This window comes from Canis lupus, chromosome 24, assembly GCF_003254725.2.
Source record: "Canis lupus dingo isolate Sandy chromosome 24, ASM325472v2, whole genome shotgun sequence".
Classification (NCBI taxonomy): Eukaryota; Metazoa; Chordata; class Mammalia; order Carnivora; family Canidae; genus Canis; species Canis lupus.
The window spans coordinates 23558900-23577695 of NC_064266.1; the positions used below are offsets into that span (position 1 = coordinate 23558900).

At 39.6% G+C, this 18796-nt stretch overlaps 1 protein-coding gene across 6 annotated transcripts in view; it reads left to right on the forward strand.

Annotated features, from left to right (window-relative positions):
• ITCH (itchy E3 ubiquitin protein ligase) overlaps positions 1-18796 on the forward strand; it is a 152475-nt gene that overhangs the window by 36790 nt on the left and 96889 nt on the right. For 5 of the 6 annotated variants that reach the window (XM_025469781.3, XM_025469778.3, XM_035705946.2 and 2 more), the window contains one exon: positions 13192-13282. In XM_025469781.3, coding sequence (XP_025325566.1) covers positions 13213-13282 — 70 coding nt within the window. In that variant the 5' untranslated portion in view covers positions 13192-13212. Of the gene's footprint in view, positions 1-2206; positions 2361-13191; positions 13283-18796 lie in introns of those variants that run through there. The other variant, XM_049100537.1, reaches the window with a different exon arrangement.

Genomic DNA, 18796 nt, shown 5'->3' on the forward strand with positions numbered 1-18796 from the left:
GATTTTCCTTATTTACTCTAGTTGCTTCTTGGGTTTAAAACTTTTTTTTGCTGGGCAGCCCGGTGGCTCAGCAGTTTAGCGCCGCCTTCAGCCCAGGGCCCGATCCTGGAGACCCAGGATCGAGTCCCATGTCGAGCTCCCTGCATGGAACCTGCTTCTCCCTCTGTGTCTCTCTCTCTCTCTCTCTCTCTCTCTCTCTCTCTCTCTGTGACTCTCATGAATGAATAAATAAAATCTTTAGGGATCCCTGGGTGGCACAGCGGTTTAGCGCCTGTCTTTGGCCCAGGGCGCGATCCTGGAGACCCGGGATCGAATCCCACATCGGGCTCCCGGTGCATGGAGCCTGCTTCTCCCTCTGCCTGTGTCTCTGCCCCTCTCTCTCTCTCTCTGTGTGTGTGTGACTATCATAAATAAATAAAAAATTTAAAAAATTAAAAAAAAAATAAAATCTTTAAATTTTTTTTAAATTTTTGCTAGAGTTTGGAGGGAATTTGAAAAGGAATTCAGATGTGCATGTGTAATCTATCATTTTGTAAAAGACCTTCCTCTACATATTTCATTTTTTTCTCTTTTTATTTACTTCCTACATTCTTTTGGATTCATATATTTTTTTCTCTCAGATCTTTTTTCTCCATACTGGTTTGGAAATCTGTGTGCTCTGTTTTTATTTTTTATTTTTATTTTTTTTGTGCTGTTTTTAAATTTTTGTTGCATCTCTTTGAAATTAACTTGCATATTAACTTCACAAAAATTAATTGGTATCTTTGCCTTGCTGAGCAATAAAAAGATCTTAAAACTAAACTCCAGTTGTCTCCATTCCAGATTTTAATGCTATTATTTAGTATTTTAGTTTTATATTTTTATTTTAATTTTATATTTTTAAATTCCCAAATTAGACATTCTTTTACATATTTTATGTTTACCTAATGTTTACCACTTTCTTAGTCATTTTTATATCTTAAGTTGCAGAACTTCCCTTTAAGAATCCTTGTCTTGGGATCCCTGGGTGGCACAGCAGTTCAGCGCCTGCCTTTGGCCCAGGGCACGATCCTGGAGACCCGGGATCAAATCCCACGTCGGGCTCCCGGTGCATGGAGCCTGCTTCTCCCTCTGCCTATGTTTCTGCCTCTCTCTCTCTCTCTCTCTCTGTGTGTGACTATCATAAATAAATAAATTAAAAAGAAAAAGAATCCTTGTCTGAAAAAAAAAAAAAGAATCCTTGTCTTTGGGCAGCCTGGGTGGTTCAGCGGTTTAGTGCCACCTTCAGCCCAGGGTCTGATCCTGGAGACCCGGGATTGAGTCCCACGTCAGGCTCCCTGCATGGAGCCTGCTGCTCCCCTCTGCCTGTGTCTCCGCCTCTCTCTGTCTCCCCCATGAATAAATAAATAAAATCTTTAAAAATAAAAAAGATTTTATTCATTTATTTGAGAGAAAGTGAGAGCATGAGTGGGGTAAGGGGAAGCGGGAGAAGCAGAGAGAGGGTGAGGGGCAGAGAAAGAAGCCGATTCTCTGCTGAGCAGGGAGCCCAATGTGGGATTCCATCAGAGGACCCTGAGATCATGACCTGACCCGAAGGCAAATGCTTTAACTGAACCACCCAGGTGCCCCTCAACAATCAATTTTGAAACCTAATAATTACCCCAAAAAGGAATCTCTGTGTCTCTTAGCTCTCATCCCAAATCCCACATCTGCTCAGCCCTAGGCAACCAATAATCTACTTACTATGTCTGTGGCTTAGTTTACTCGACATTTCATGTAAATGGAATCATATAATATTTAGTCCTTTGAGACTGGCTTCTTTCACTTAGCATAGTATTTTCAGGGTTTGTCTATGATACAGATTTTATCAGTGCTTTATTTCTTTTTATTGCTGAATAATATTCCATTGTATGAATATACCACATTGAAAAAATCTGTTCATTGTTTGATGGACATGGACATTTGGGTTGTTTGTGTTTTCTGACTCTTATGAATAATATTGCTGCGAACATTCATGTTCAGGTTTTTGTGTGTTTTAATTTCTCTTCTCTTGGTATATACCTAGAGAAGAATTGCTGTAATGGGGTAATTCAGTGTTTTACTTTTTTGAGGAACCACAAAACTGTTCCATCGCAGATGCACCATTTTACATTCCCATTAGCACTGTACGAAGATTCTAATTTTGTATATCCTCATCAATACTGTTTTTGTTTGTTTGTTTTTAAAGATTTTATTTATTCATGAGAGACACAGAGAGAGGCAGAGATAAAGGCGGAGGGAGAAGCAGGCTTCCTGTGAGGAGCCTGATGTGGGACTCGATCCCAGGACTCTGGGATCACGACTTGAGCCTAAGGCTAACGCTCAACCACTGAACCACCCAGGTACCCCTTATTCAATACTAGTTATTGGTCATATTAATTATAGCCAACCTAGTAAGTATGAAGTGTTATTTTGATTTTGGTTTGTATGTCTGTGATGATTAATGATGTTGAGTATGTTTTCATGTGTTTTTAGGCCATTTGTGTATCTTTGGAGAAATGCGTACTTAGGTATTTTGCCAGTCTTTCAGTCGTTGAACTGAACATCTTTTTTGAGAGTTCTTCATATGTTTATTTTTTTATTTTTTTCTTCATATGTTTAGATACTTTTGTCAGATTTGTAGAATTTACAAAAATTATCTTGCATTTTGTGGGTTGGCTTCTTTTTTTTTTATTTTTTATTTTTTTTTTTTATTTTTTATTTATTTATTTATTTATTTATTCATGAAAGACTGAGAGATAGAGCCAGAAACAAAGGCAGAGGGAGAAGCAGGCTCCATGCACCGGGAGCCCGATGTGGGACTCGATCCCGGGTCTCCAGGATCGCGCCCTGGGCCAAAGGCAGGCGCCAAACCGCTGCGCCACCCAGGGATCCCTTCTTTTTTTTTTTAAAGATTTGTTTGTTTATTTGTGAGAGAGGTGTGCGAGCAACTGGAGGGAGAGGCAGAGGGTGAGGGAGAGAGCGAATCCCAAGCAGATTCTTTGTCGAGCTGGGATTCTCTACCCGGTCCCAATGAGAAGGGCTTGATCTCACCACCTATGAGATCATGACCTGAGCTGAAATCACCAGAGTCTTAACTGACTGAGCCTGGCCTCTCACTTTGGTTTTTTTTTTTTTTCTAAGATTTTATTTATTTATTCATGAGAGACACAGAGAGAGAGAGGCAGAGACACAGGCAGGGAGAAATAGGCTCCATGCAGGGAGCCCGATGTGGGATTTGATCCCGGTACTCTAGGATCACACTCAGGGCAGAAGGCAGTCCCGAAATCTCTGAGCCACAGGATCCCCTTGGCTTCTCACTTCTTAATGATGGTTTTGAAGTACAAGATTTTTGCTTTTAATTTATATCCAATTTCTTTTTGCTTTTGGTGTTATATCTAGTTCTATTTGAATTTTAGGGCTGTTTTTTCTTTAAAAAAAATGCCATTGAGGGACGCTGGGTGGCTTAGCAGTCTAGCGCCTGCCTTTGGTCCAGGGCATGATCCTGGAGTCTCAAGATTTGAGTCCTACATCGGGCTCCCTTCATGGAGCCTGCTTCTCCCTCTGCCTGTGTCTCTGCCTCTCTCTCTTTTTCTCTGTGTCTCTCATGAATAAATAAACAAAATCTTATTTTAAAAAAGCCATTGGGAATTTTAAATTTAATTTTATATATTTTTTGGATTTTTTAAAAGAGTTTATTTATTTATTCATGACACACACAGAGGAGCAGAGATAGAGGCAGAGGGAGAAGCAGGCTCCATGCAGGGAGCCCGATGTGGGACTCAATCCTGGGACTCCAGGATCATGCCCTGAGCCAAAGGCAGATGTTCAACCAATGAGCCAACCAGGCATCCTGCCATTGGGATTTTGAATGGGATTGCACTGAATCTGTAAATCTTACAAACCATGAATATGGATCGCTTTCCATGTATTTGTGTGTGTGTGTGTAAGATTTCATTTATTTATTTATGAGAGACACAGAGAGAGAGTCCGAGACATAGGCAGAGGGAGAAACAGGCTCCCCGCGGGGAGGCTGATACAAGACTTGATCGTAGGACTACGGAATCACCAACTGAGCCAAAGGCAGATGCTCAACCACTGTGCCACTCATGTGCCCCTGTGGCTTCTTTAATTAATTAATTTAAACAAAAGATTTCATTTGTTTATTTGAGTGAAAGAACTCGTGCAAGAGAGCAGGGAGCTTGATTCGAGACTTCATACCAGAATCCTGGGTGACCCCCATCATGACCTGAGTCAAAGGCAGATGCTTAACCAACTAAGTGACCCCGGTACCTTGCTTCTTTAATTTCTTTCAGCAGAGTTTTGTAGTTTTCATCTCTTTTGTTAAGTTGATTCCTAAGTATTTTATTCCTTTTGGTGCTATTGTAAATGGGATTGTCTTATTTATTTATTTTTCCTGGCCGGTTGCCTTGGCTAGGACTTAAAGTACTATGTTAATAAAAGTGGTGGGAGTTGGTATTTTGTCTTCTTCCTAGTATTGGAGGACAAGTTTTTCAGTTTTTCATCATTGAGTATGATATTAGTTGTGGGCTTTTCATATATACTCTTCATTTTGTTAATTTTCTTTATTCCTAGTTTGACAGTTTTTATCATGAAAGACTATTGAATTTTGTCAAATGCTTTTTTTTTTTTACATCAACTGTGATGATCCTGTGATTTTTAGCCTCAGTTCTTTTAATGTATAACACACCAATTTTTGTATGTTGATCCATCCTTGCAACCCAGTAATGAATCCCACTTGGTCATTGTGTATTAAGTGCTATTGAATTTGGTTTGCTAGTATGAAAAACCGAACATTTTGAATTTATAGTGCAGCAACTCTGGATATCAAATTCTTTTCCCATTTCATGGTTTCTTTCTTTTTTTAAGATTTACTTATTTATTTGAGAGAGCTAGAGCACACACACATAGGGAGGGGCAGAGGGAGAGGAGAGAGAGAATCTCAAGCGGACTCTGCTGAGCAGGAGCCAGGATGCAGGGCTGAATCTCAGGAGCCAAATCAAGAGTTTGATGCTTAACCGGGGATGCCCAGGTAGCTCAGCCGTTGAGCGGTTGAGTGTCTGCCTTTGGCTCAGGGCGTGATCCTGGGGGTCCTGGGATCTGAGTCCCACATCAGGCTCCCTGCAGGGAGCCTGCTTCTCCGTCTGTCTGTGTCTCTGCCCTTCTCTCTGTGTGTCTTTAATAAATAGATAAAATCTTAAAAAAAAAAAAAAAAGAGTTTGATGCTTTTGACTGAGCCACCCAGGCCCCCTCCCCCCCCTCTCGTGGTTTCTTATTGCTGCTTATTGTGGTTCTTTGCTTATTTGGTGAATTCCAAACTAATTTTGTGTAGTCTGTATTCTTTATCATGTATGGCCACTGAAGTCTGTATTCTGTTAGTTTAGTGGTCAGCTAGTGATTTGACCGATATCCTTAAAAACTTGAAACCACGGGATCCCTGGGTAGCTCAGCGGTTTGGCTCCTGCCTTTGGCCCACTGCGCGGTCCTCGAGTCCCGGGATCGAGTCCCACGTCGGGCTCCCAGCATGGGGCCTGCTTCTCTCTTTGCCTGTGTCTCTGTCTCTCTATCACGAATAAATAAATAAGATATTAAAATAAAAAAAAAAAAACAACAAAACTTGAAACCAGCTTTCCCCTCCTTTCCCCCCTACACTACCATGTTTTCAGATTGGCTCTGTTGGGCAGTTTAAAACGGTCTTAGCCTTTACTTCCTGATTGGATGGAGCCTGAAGGTCAGTCAGAGTTAAGAGCCAGGATCTTCTCCTGTACTTGGACTTCTAGATTTAACAGAATACCCAGAGTTTTTCAAAGCCCTCATTCCTTCAAATGTCTTGTTCTCTAGTCTCTTCCTTTCCAGTCTTTTCAGTATATCTATTGTGTACTCCACCTATTATCATTTGCCCCAGGTGGCAGGGTTTGTTTGTTTGTTTATTTATTTATTTATTTATTTATTTTTATTTTTTGGTGGCAAGGTTTAATAAATTTACTTTTAAATTCTTTTGACGGGATCCCTGGGTGGTGCAGCGGTTTAGCGCCTGCCTTTGGCCCAGGGCGCGATCCTGGAGACCTGGGATCGAATCCCACGTCTGGCTCCCGGTGCATGGAGCCTGCTTCTCCCTCTGCCTATGTCTCTGCCTCTCTCTCTCTCTCTCTCTGTGTGACTATCATAAATAAATAAAAATTAAAAAAAAAAAAGGAAAAAAAAATAAATTCTTTTGACGAACTGCCTGGGTAGCGAACTCAGCCCCAAGGAAGCTCCCAGGTAAGGAAGACAAAAGCAAGAGAAGTTCTTGAGCCAGTCCTTCATGTAACTTCCAGACAGTTCAAAACATACAACCACAGTTCTTTGTAGGAGTCCAACTTAATTTTTTTACATATGGTTGTGCAGTTGTCCTAGCACCATTTGTTGAAGAGATGGCAACGAGTTTTTGGATATAACACCAAAGATACAATCCATGAAAGACAAAATTTAGAAATTAGACTTTATTAAAATAAAATGTCCTTCCTTACAAAAGGCACAATGTGATATTGTGATTTTATAATAAAAATATGTATGTTTTTAAAAGATTTTATTTATTTATTCATATGAGAGAGAGAGAAAGAGAGAAACAGGCTCTCTGCAAGAGCCCGATGTGGAACTGACCCCAGGATCACGCCCTGGGTCAAACCTCCACCGCTGAGCCACCCAGGTGTCCCTGGTTTTCAACCCTGTTCCTGACACAGAGCTCCTAAAACTGAATTTCCTGTTGAGAGTGATTAAGATGTCCTTTGTTATGTTAATGATACGACTTCATTGATGTCTTAAGGTTGGAAGCTAGTTGCCTGAGGAGCCAACCACTTAGAAATGGGACCTTTCAGTCCTACCTTCCAATGAAGAGAGGGGTGGGGGATCTGAGTTCAGTTGCTAGTAGCTTAATTGGCCACACCTGTGTAACAGCCTCCGGGGTTCCGAGAGCTTCCCGGTTGCTGAATTACAAGAAGATTTGGGGAGAGTGGTATGCTTCCTGAGGACTTGGAAGCTTTACACCTTTTCCCCATACCTTGTCCTATGCATTTCTTTCATCTGGCTGTTACTGAGTGATATCCTTTTATAATAAACTGGTAATCTATGAAGTAGTAATATGTATGAGTTTTGTGAGCCACTACAGCAAATTAATCAAACCTAAGGCGGTAGACATTAGTTCCTCCAATCTATAGCTGGTTAGTCAGCACAAGACAACTTGGACTTGGGACTAGCATCTCTAGTGGGGTGGAGGAGCTTGTAGGACTCCTCATTTAACCTGTGGGATCTGACACTATCTCTGGGTACTGTCAAATTTAAGTTGTAGGACACCCAGCTGATATCAGAGAACTGCTTGGTGTGAGGAAACCACCCCCATTCTCCATATACATCCACATTTTAGAACATTTACACTGTTAAGAGAATGAAAAGAGAAGCCATAGGCTGTGAGAAAATATTTGCAAAACACACATATAGTAAAGGACTTGTTTTTAAAATATATAAAGAACTCTTAAAATGTGATAATGTGAAAACAAGTAAAAAGTGAGCAAAAGATCTGGACATCCTACCAAACAATATGCATAGATGCCAAATGAAGCATATGAAAATATGTTAAAAAATACATTCAACATCATGTCATGGGAATTGCAAATTAAACCATCAGTGAAATATCACCGCACATCTATTAGATTCGCAAAACTTTGAAAAGCTGGTAATACCAAATGCTGGTGAAGATATGGAACAATAGGAATGCTCTTTTTTGTTGTTGCTTAAAGATTTTATTTATTTGAGAGAGAGTGAGTATGGGGGAATGGGGGAGTAGGAGGGATAGGCAGAGGGGGAGGCAGAAGGAGATTCCCCACTGAGCAGGGAGCCCAACTCAGGGCTTGATTCTAGGACCCCAAGATCATGATCTGAGCCAAAGGCACACATTTAGCTGACTGTGCTACCCAGGTGCCCCATGAATTCTCCAATCCTAGTAGGAATGCAAAATGATACAACTACTTTGGAAGACCATTTGGCAGTTTCTTACAACCCTGAAATATAGGGCTTACCATTATCCAACAGTTTAACATATTTACTCAATTGAATTGAAAACTTAAGTCCACAAATAACCTGTACATGAATATTTATAGCAGCGTTTTTCATAATTACCCCAAAATGGAAGCAAACAAAATGTTCTTTAATAGGAGAATGGATAAACTGTGGTTACAAACACACAATGGAATATTATTCAGCAATTAAAAAAAAAAAGAATTGTGAAGCCATGAAAAGGTACGGAGGAACATTTAGTAATTGCTGAGTGGAAGAAGCCAATCCGAAAAGTTCCCAAGTTGTATGATTCCACCTACCTGACATTCTGGAAGAGGCAAAACTTTTAAAAATGTTAAAGTAATCTCTACACCCAGTGTGGGGCTCGAATTTACAACCTTGAGATCAAGAGTCTCTACCAACTGCCCAAGCATGTCTACAGACTGAGCCATCCACCCCTGGACTGACTAACTATTTATTGATATATTTTAAAATTCTATTAATTTTTAAAAAGGCTTTATTTTTAAGTAATCTCTATACCCAGTGTGGAGCTTGAAGTCACACCCCCAAGATCAAGAGTCATCATGCTCCACTGACTGAGCAGCCAGGTGCCTTTGGACTTTTTTTTTTAATTGTAGTATAGTTGATATACAATGTTATATTATTTTCAGGTATACAACATAGTGATTTGACAGCTGTATATGTTATGCACACCACAAACGTAGCTGCCACCTGTGGCCATACATCACTATTACAATACTACTGACTATGTTCCCTATGCTGAACCTTTCTTCCTTATGACTTATTCATTTCATGACTGGAAGTCTGTACCATCTATTCCCTTCACCCATTTTGCCTGTCTCCTTAGTCCCTTCCCTCTGGCAACCACAGGTTCATTCTCTGTATTTATAGGTCTGTTTCTGCTTTTTTGTTCGTTTGTGTTTTAGATTCTACATATAAGTGAAATCAGATAGTATTTGTCTTTCTCTGACGAATTTTACTTAGTATAATATCCTCTAGGATCATCCATGCTGTTAAAAATGGCAAAATCTATTTATTTATTTATTTATTTATTTATTTATTTATTTATTTATTTATTTATAATGGCTCATAGTCCAGTATGTGTGTGGATACCACATCTTTATCCATATTTTATCTGTTGTTTCCATATTTTATTTATTGTAAATAATGCTGCAGTAAACATAAGGGTGCATATATATTTTCGAATTAATGTTTTCAGTTTTCTTGGGTAAATACCCAGTGGTGGAATTACTGGATTATATGGTGTTTCTGTTTTTAATTTTTTGAGAACCTTCATCCTGTTTTCCCATAGTGTTTGTACTAATTTACATTCTTACTGTCAGTGCACAAAGGTTTCCTTTTTTTCCACATTCTTGCCAGTACTTGTTATTTCTTGTCTTTTTGATACTAGGTATTGTGACAGGTGAAATTATGGACTTAAAAAACTTCCAGGGATGCCTGGGTGGCTCAGCGGTTTAGTGCCTGCTTTCACCCAGGGTGTGATCCTGGAGTCCTGGGATCGAGTCCCACATCGGGCTTGCTGCATGGAGCCTGCTTCTCCCTCTGCCTGTGTCTCTGCCCAACACCCCCCCCCCCCCCCCCCGTGTTCTCTCTCTCATGAATAAATCTTTAAAAAAGAAAACTTCCAGAATATTCCAGGTACTAATTAACAGACAAGTTGCCTACTTTTGTGGACTTTAGAGTCAACAAACCAGAACATTTTCAGTAGTGTCATAGAAAGTGATAGGATGGCTACTTTATTTATTTATACTTTTAAAAGATTCTATCCATTTATTCATGAGAGAGACAGAGAGAGTAGAGACATAGGCAGAAATAAAAAGAAAGCTAGATTTGTAATGGGTGTAGGGGAGAATGATATGAGGTAAAATCAGAATCAGTCTTGTGTGGAATGGATTTGGGCATCTGTAAGCCAGGTGAAGGAATTTGGATCCTATTTTAAGTGGAGTAGAACATGGCCTAGACTTTTTTTTTTTTTTTTTTTAAGATTTTATTTATTTATTCACAAGAGAGACACAAAGAGAGAGAGAGAGAGAGGGAGGCAGAGACATAGGCAGAGGGGCAGACTCCATGCAGGGAGCCTGATGCGGGACTTGATCCTGGGACTCCAGGATCGCGCCTTGGACTGAAGGCAGGAGCTCAACCGTGGAGCCACCCAGTTGTCCTGACCTAATTTATTTTTAAAAGAGTACTCTAGTTGCTGTATGGAGAATGATGGGACAGGGAGGCAGCAGGAACTAGGAGCAAGTGCAGAAGCAGGAAGAGTTCTCTCTCTCTCTCTCTGTCTATCATAAGTAAATGAATAAATACTAAAAACACACACACACACACACATACAAACACACACACACACACACACACACACACACACACCTACACCTTGGCCAAAGAGAATGACCTAGTTGATGTAGTGAAGGTCAAAATTTTAGCATTGAGCATTTTCATAAATTAAGGAATAAAACATTGGATTTTATAGAGTTGGTCTCAGTAGGACCAACTACTGAGTTGGTTCCATTTCATTTTGGCAGATTGGAGAAGGTACCAGAATTGTTTTTTGTTTTTAAAAGATTTTATTTATTTATTTATTTATTCGAGAGAGAGAGAGAGAGAGAGGCAGAGACACAGGCAGAGGGAGAAGCAGACTCCATGCAGGGAGCCTGACGTGGGACTCGGGACTCGATCCTGGGTCTCTAGGATCATGCTCTGGGCTGAAGGCGGTGCTAAACTGCTGAGCCACCCGGGCTGCTCCTATAGAGCATTTTTAAATATACATAATCATTCATCTTTGTAACAACACTGAGGTAGCGGTGGTGTTATCCTCATTTTTCTGATAGAAAACGGGGACCTAGAAAGGTTACATAGCTCAAACATTATTGTATAGTAAATGTTGTAGACAGGAATTAAGCCCGGATGTTCTGACTTTGTTATAAAAAATCTTGTTATATTAATGATGCTATTTCCACATGGGGATTACTTTTTCTGTGATTGATGACTGAAGAAGATAACGTTAGAAAATTGTTCATTTAGTGTAATTCAAAAGCTACTTTAAAAATTTATTTCATCAAACAGATATTTAAGTGTTTGCTATGTGTCAGGCATTGTTTTGGGCTTCTGTGGATAAAACAAAGATCTTAACTTAGATGGAGTTTATATTTTAGCCCAGAGAGTTGAAATCAATAAATATAACTATCAAGTAAATTACTCAGTATGTCAGAAGGTGATATATTCTGTAGAAGGAAAAAAATGACAAGGGAAGTGGAACAGATTGAATTATTGTCAAGAGAACAAGGAAAACAAAAGTTCTAAGACTAGAACGTACTAGCTTATTTGAAGAATAACAAGGAGGTAGGTGCCTGAGTAGGTTAGGAGAGTAGAATAGATGGAAGTAAGATCAGGAAATTGGGATCAGGGATAGTATGCATCTTCTGTTGTCTTTTAAGGTCGTTGGATGGAACTATGCTTTTACTCTGAGTAAAATCGGAAGCCTTTGCAGGGTTTTGAGCACTTTGTTTTTTTATTTTTAAAAGATTTTATTTCTATATTAGAATGAGAGCAGGAGCAAGTGGAGGACAGGAGGGTGGGGGAGAAGCAGACTCCCTCCACTGAGCAGGGAGCCCAGTGTGGGGCTTGATCCCAGGACCCCGGAGGCGGATGCTTAACTGACTGAGCCACCCAGGCACCCCAGGTTTTGAACACTTTAAAAGTCATCCTGATTGTGTTCGGAATAGGCACTGAAGCTGGACACCAGGTAGAAACAGGGAGACCTGTTGATAACCGCAGTAATTTAAGAGGGAGGCATAATCCAGGGGGAAAAAGTGGCAGAGGCCACTCTGAGCAGATTGATGATAGAGTTCGTGAGAAATGTTTGGCTTCTTCTTCTCCTTCTTCTTTTTTTTTTTTTTTTAAGATTTATTTATTTATTTATTCATAGAGACACAAAGAGAATGAGAGGCAGAGACACAGGCAGAGGTAGAAGCAGGCTCCATGCAGAGAGCCCGACGTGGGACTTGATCCAGGGTCTCCAGGATCACGCCCTGGGCTGCAGGTGGCACTAAACCGCTGTGCCACCGGGCCTGCCTAAATGTTTGGCTTCTAAATATATTTTGCAAATAGAGACTACAGAATTGCTGGTAGATAGGAAGGGAAATAAAAAACAAAGGCAGGATGACTTCAAGGTTTTTAGCCTGAGCATCTGAAAGGATGGAGTTATCAGGAGTTCAGTTTGATGTGTTAAGTTTGGGGGGGTCTTTTAGATACCCAAGTGAACTTGTTTGGAGTTTAGGAATGAAGTCTGGAGGTGCCTGGGTGGCTCAGTTGGTTAAGCATCTGCCATTGGCTCAAGTCATGATCCCAAGGTCCTGGGATAGAGTCCTCCATTGAGCTCTGCTCAGCAGGGAGCCTGCTTCTCCCTCTCCCTCTGTCTGCTGCTCTCCCTGCTTATGCTCCTCTCTCTGTCAAATAAATAAAATCTTTAAAAAGAAAAATCCGGGATAGAAATACAAAGTTGGGATTCACTGGTATATAGATGACATTTAAAACCAGGTGAGAGGAACCGAGAACTAAGCCCTAAGGCACTCCAGCAGTAAGATAGGGGAGAAAATGGAAGGGATTGTTAAAGGAACCTAAGAACAATCAGTGAGGTAGTGTGTAAACTTAGAGAATGTGTCTTGGGAGCTCAAGGGAAGAAAGTAAACCATGGAAAAAGGAATGATAAGCTATGTCATTTTACTGATAGGTTAAACAGGATGAGTACTAGAATTGAAAATATTATTTAGCAGTGTTAAGGCCACTGTTACTGTGTAGCTTCAGTGAGACTTGGAAATTGCCTGGTTAGCACTATACATATTTTAATTTTAATTTAATGCTTAATTTTTAAAAGACTTTAGTTATTTATTCATGAGAGACACACAGAGAGGCAGAGACATAGGCAGAGGGAAAAGCAGGCTCTATGCAGGGAGCCCAATGTGGGACTCAATTCTGGGACTCCAGGATCATGCCCTGAGCCAAAGGCAGATGCTTGATCGCTGAGCCACCAGGCATCCCTATACATATTTTTAAAATGGGATCTTTTGATGTTTACACTGTCTCCTTTTCCATGTTCAGGTTTACCGTCCTGTTGGTGGTATGTCTGGCAGTGGATCGCAGCTTGGTTCAATGGGTAGCCTGACCATGAAATCACAACTTCAGATCACTGGTAAGTCTTAAAAAGATCTACCGGTACACTTTTCCCCCCAAGATAAAAACAAGAAGATCTTCAGTGGCTGTTTTATATTAGGTGTTGAGTTAATATTTGCTTAATAAGTGAATGAATAGAATGTTTAAAGTATAAAAATTACGTTTTTCTTTCAGGATGCACTTGAGTATTTTGTAAGTTTTTTTTTTCTTCCTCCATTAAACATTGGTGTCTGAGCAGTTGCTGTTGTTTTTTGTTTTGTATTAACAGCCTTGAGAGATAATTCACATACCACATGGTTTATTCACTTAGAGGGTCACTGATCATTAGTATGTTCAGTGTTGTACAGCTGCCACCACAGTCAATTTCAGAAACCTCTACCCACATCTAGACTACTTTGCATGTCCCCCAGCCACCCTCAGCTCTAGGCAACCACTAATCTATTTCTTGTCTGTATATTTGCCTATTATAGATCTCTCATATAAATGGAATCATAAAACGTATGGCATTTTGTTTCTGACTTTTTACACTTAGCGTATTTTCAAGGTTCATTTATGACCTTGAAACATGCATTAGTATTTTCTTTTTGTTGCAAAATAATATTGAAGGTATGAACATACTACATTTATCCATTTATGATAAATGTTTGGGTTGTTTCTACTTTTTAGCTTTTATGAATAATGCTATGAACTTTTATGTACAAGTTTTGTGAAAGTTTGTGTTCTCAGGTCTCTTGAGTATATACCTAGGAGTAGAGTCACTGGGTCATGTAATAAATATGTTTTACTTTGTGAGAAATAATTCCAAATAGTTTTTCAAAGCATCTACACCGTTTATGTTTCCATCAGCCATGTGTGAGGGTTCCAGTTTCTCCACATCCTTGCCAATGCTTATTTTAAAAAAAAAAATTTTTTTTTTAAATTTTTATTTATTTACTTATGATAGTCACAGAGAGAGAGAGAGGCAGAGACACAGGCAGAGGGAGAAGCAGGCTCCATGCACCGGGAGCCTGATATGGGATTCGATCCCGGGTCTCCAGGATCCCGCCCTGGGCCAAAAGCAGGCGCCAAACCGCTGCGCCACCCAGGGATCCCCTTGCCAATGCTTATTATCGGTCTTTTTGATTATAGACATCCTAGTGGGTATATGAAGTGATATGTCATTGTATGTTTGATTTCATTACTCTGGTGGTAATGATGTTGAACATTTTTTCATGTGTTACTGGCCATTTGTATGTCTTTTTTGGAGAAATATCTATTTAAATCCTTTGGTTGCAAAAAAAAAAAAATCCTTTGGTTGCTATTATTACTTCACTAATTTCTTGGTCTTTGTTTCTTTCTCTAACCATATTAATCAGGTATATCACTTTCACATTAGTATTCCTAATGTTCTGATATGCCATTTGTTAAGTTACATTCTTTTTTATTTTTTATTTATTTATTCATGAGACAGAGAGAGAGAAAGAAAGAAAGACAGAGACACAGGCAGAGGGAGAAGCAGGTTCCATGCAGGGAGACTGAAGTGGGACTTGATCCTGGGACTCCAGGATCCTGCCTTGGGCCGAAGGCGGCCCTAAACCGCTAAGCCACCCGGGCTGCCCGTTATGTTACATTCTTGCTCAAAAACCTTTAGTGCTTCTGTTTGGCTCTAGTATAGAGTTTCTGTAGCCTGGGCTAAGATTTTGAACAGTCTGGCTCCATATGGTGTCTTTGTAGGTATTTTTTAATTAATTAATTAATTAATTACTTTTTTTGTAGGTTTTTTTTTTTAATGAACTATTTGGTGAATCACGGGAGTTTCTTCAGACATTGCATGTCTATCACACAGTAAAACCTCAGTCTCTATCCTTTTAATGGCATTTATTTCTTATAGAACCATTCTCTATATAGTATTTTAACTTTAAAAATTTTTAAATTTATTTTAGAGAAAGAGTACATGAGCGGGTGGTTAGGGGCAGAGGGAAAAGAATCTCAGATGGACTCTGTGCAAGCCCTGAGCCCAACGCATGGCTTTATCCCAGGATGCTGAGATCAAGACCCAAGCCTAAACCAAGAACCACCCAGCTGCCCCAGTAATTAGCTTTTATTACACCTATCTTTTTTTTTTAAACTTTTTAAAAAGACTTTATTTATTTATTCATAGAGACAAAAGAGAGGGGGTGGGGCACAGACACAGGCAGAGAGAGAAGCAGGCACTATGCAGAGAGCCTAACATGGGACTCGATCCAGGGTCTCCAGGATCACGCCCTGGGCTGCAGGCGGCGCTAAACCACTGCGCCACCAGGGCTGCCCTATTACACTTGTCTTATATCTACATCTGGATTATGAGTATTAGGCCACAAAGTATTAGGCCCTCATATCCTTATTACTATCTTCCTCAAAAACCTAAAAGTGATTGAATTATATAAAAATAACACTTTTGTAAGGTGACAGCGTCTTAGAATTTATTTTTGGAGATTCCCTCACTATAGTCTCTTTCCTTAGCAATGTCTAATTCTCAGTGAAAGATATTAATATTTCTTTTTTTTTTTTAATATTTCTTTGTTAAGCAAGATTCTGATTGTTTTTCCCTGCTCCTCAGCTTGAAGCTAGGCTGTGTAGCTGATTTATTTATTTATTTATTATTTTAAAAAATTTTTTTAAAATTTATTTATGATAGTCACACAGAGAGAGCGAGAGAGAGAGAGGCAGAGACATAGGCAGAGGGAGAAGCAGGCTCCATGCACCAGGAGCCCGACGTGGGATTCGATCCAGGGTCTCCAGGATCGAGCCCTGGGCCAAAGGCAGGTGCTAAACCGCTGCGCCACCCAGGGATCCCTGTGTAGCTGATTTATTATTTATTTTTTTTATTTTTTATTTTTCCTGTGTAGCTGATTTAAATTGAGCCAGCGTCTTATGACTTTTCTTTGGGGCAAGTTAATGTTAAAACCTTTGATTGGAGCGATCTTTTAAAAAAGAAAAACCTTTACCTTTTCAGGTTACATGAGTAAATGAACGTGTTTTTTATTTTTAAAAACTCAGTAAAATAATAAAGTAAGGGGTCCTATTTATCAGTTTAGTCCTCAGAGATATTGTTACTCCTTTAGGTTTTGGTTTATATTCCTTTAGACTTTTCTCTTTGCATGGTGTTACCATATTTGCTACCATTATTATCATAGTAAGAAAGTCATTTAATAAATTCCTGAAGGCACCTTAAGAAGATGTAATTCTTGCCATTTATAAGTTTTTAATCTTGGTTCTAAATTTTCTGAGAATGCACAAATATAAGGCAAAAACAATTTAATAAAAACAAACATGAAGAATGGATAAAAATGATATATTTGGCAAATATATCATTAGATATGAAACAAATGGAGAACATAAGATTATAAAGAGTGATATGCTAATTTAAATAGAATCAACTGCCCTTCATAATTCATTGTTTACTTCTTTGATTTTGGTGCTAAAAAGCTCAGAATTAAATGTTTTGCAAAAATCCCTTTAATGACATTGTATTTTTTATTCTATGTTAATGGATCAGTTATAGTATTGTTTTTTGAGTTTTTTGTTTTGTTTTGTTATTTTGGTAAGCTGCCTCAACATCTTTCTAGAATCAGAGGACATAAATATTCCAGTGTAAAAAATAAATGCCATGGTATATGATGATGGCAACAAGAGAGAATAACTTTGGTCAGGAAAGAGAGATCGGTATTTGACCAGAATTGCTGTGAAAGGGGATAGTGCTTGAAGCATTGCTACTATTTAAATGTAGGAAGTTATTTTTAAAAAATGTAGGGGAGTAGAAAGGATCTTTTTAGGAGAGAATATAAGCAGAAGGCACGAAGCAGGGAAATGCGCAAGTGTTTGCCAATGCCCCTAAAAGCTACTGCTGCAGAGTGGGGAGCCATGAGAATTTAATGGGAGTGGGTGATCTCCTTCAGGTGTGTGTCAAGGCTACAAAAAAAAAAAAAAAAATCATGGCTGGCAGAGATGGAAAGTAATCAGGGCTTTTAACAAAGAGAATCAATTGTATTTGTATTTTAGGAAGTTGGTGTGAAAGATTGATAGAATTGAGTGACAAAGTTAAAGATCCTACTCTGTGGTTTTGCTCTAATTTCGTGTCTTTTTTTTTTTTTTTTTAAGATTTTATTCATTCATGAGAGAGACACACACAGAGATAGAGAGAGAGAGAGGCAGAGACACAGGCAGAGGGAGAAGCAGGCTCCATGCAGAGAGCTCGATGTGGGACTTGATCCCGGGACTCCAGGATTACGTCCTGGGCCAAAGGCAGGCGCTAAAGTAGGCTCCACTCCGACTGTGGAGCCCAGTGCAGAGCATGAACTCATGACCCTGAGATCAAGACCTGAGTTGAGATCAAAAGTCTGATGCTTAACCAACTGAGCCACCTAGGCACCATGCCATGTCTTTTTCTTATCTTTTTTTAAAATCCAGTTATTTCAGCACCATTTATTGAATAGACTGCTTTTTTCCCACTGAGTATTCTTGGTTCTCTTGTCAAATATTAGTTGACTTCATATGTTTGTGTTTATTTCTCGGCTCTCAGTTCTGTTCCATTGGTCTATTTGTCAGTTTTTTTTTTTTTTATAAATTTTTATTTATTTATGATAGTCACACACAGAGAGAGAGAGAGGCAGAGACACAGGCAGAGGGAGAAGCAGGCTCCATGCACCAGGAGCCCGACGTGGGATTCGATCCCGGGTCTCCAGGATCGCGCCCTGGGCCAAAGGCAGGCGCCAAACCGCTGCGCCACCCAGGGATCCCCTTATTTGTCAGTTTTTATGTCAGTACCCTACTGTTTTGATTACTATAGTTTTATTTATTTATTTTTTAAAGATTTATTATTTACTGGAAAGAGAGAGTGTGCATGTGGGGGCAGGGAGGGACAGAAGGAGAGAGAAACTTAAGCAGACTCCGTGCTAAGTGCAGAGCCCAGTGTAGGACTCGATCTCCTGACCCTGAGATCATGACTGGAGCCAAAACCAAGAATAGGTTGCGTAACTGATTATGCCATCCAGGTGCCCCAATTACTGTAGTTTCATAGGATAACTTGAAATCAGGAAGTATAATGCCTCCTGCTTTGTTTTTTTCTCAGGATTTCTTTGGATATTCAGTTTTTTTTTTGTAGTTCCATATAAATTTTAGGTGTTTTGTCTACTTCAGTCGAAAATACCATTGGAGGGGCACCTGGGTGGTTCAGTGGTTGAATGTCTGCCTTCTCAGGCCATAATCCTGGGGTCCTGGGATTGAGTCCTGCATTAAGCTTCCCTGCAGGGAGTCTGCTTCTGCTCTGCCTATGTTCTGCCTCTCTCTCTGTCTCTCATGAATAAATAAATAAAATCTTTAAAAAGAAAAAACACCATGGGAATCTTGATAGTAGTGCACTGAATCAGCAGATGGCTTCTTACCCTCTTATCTATTTTCTTACTCCTTCCAAATTTCTTTCTTTTTTCAAATTAGTTTTTCGGTAGGCTCCATGCCCAATGTGGGGCTTGAACTCATGACCCTGACATCAAGAGTCACATGCTTTACCAACTGA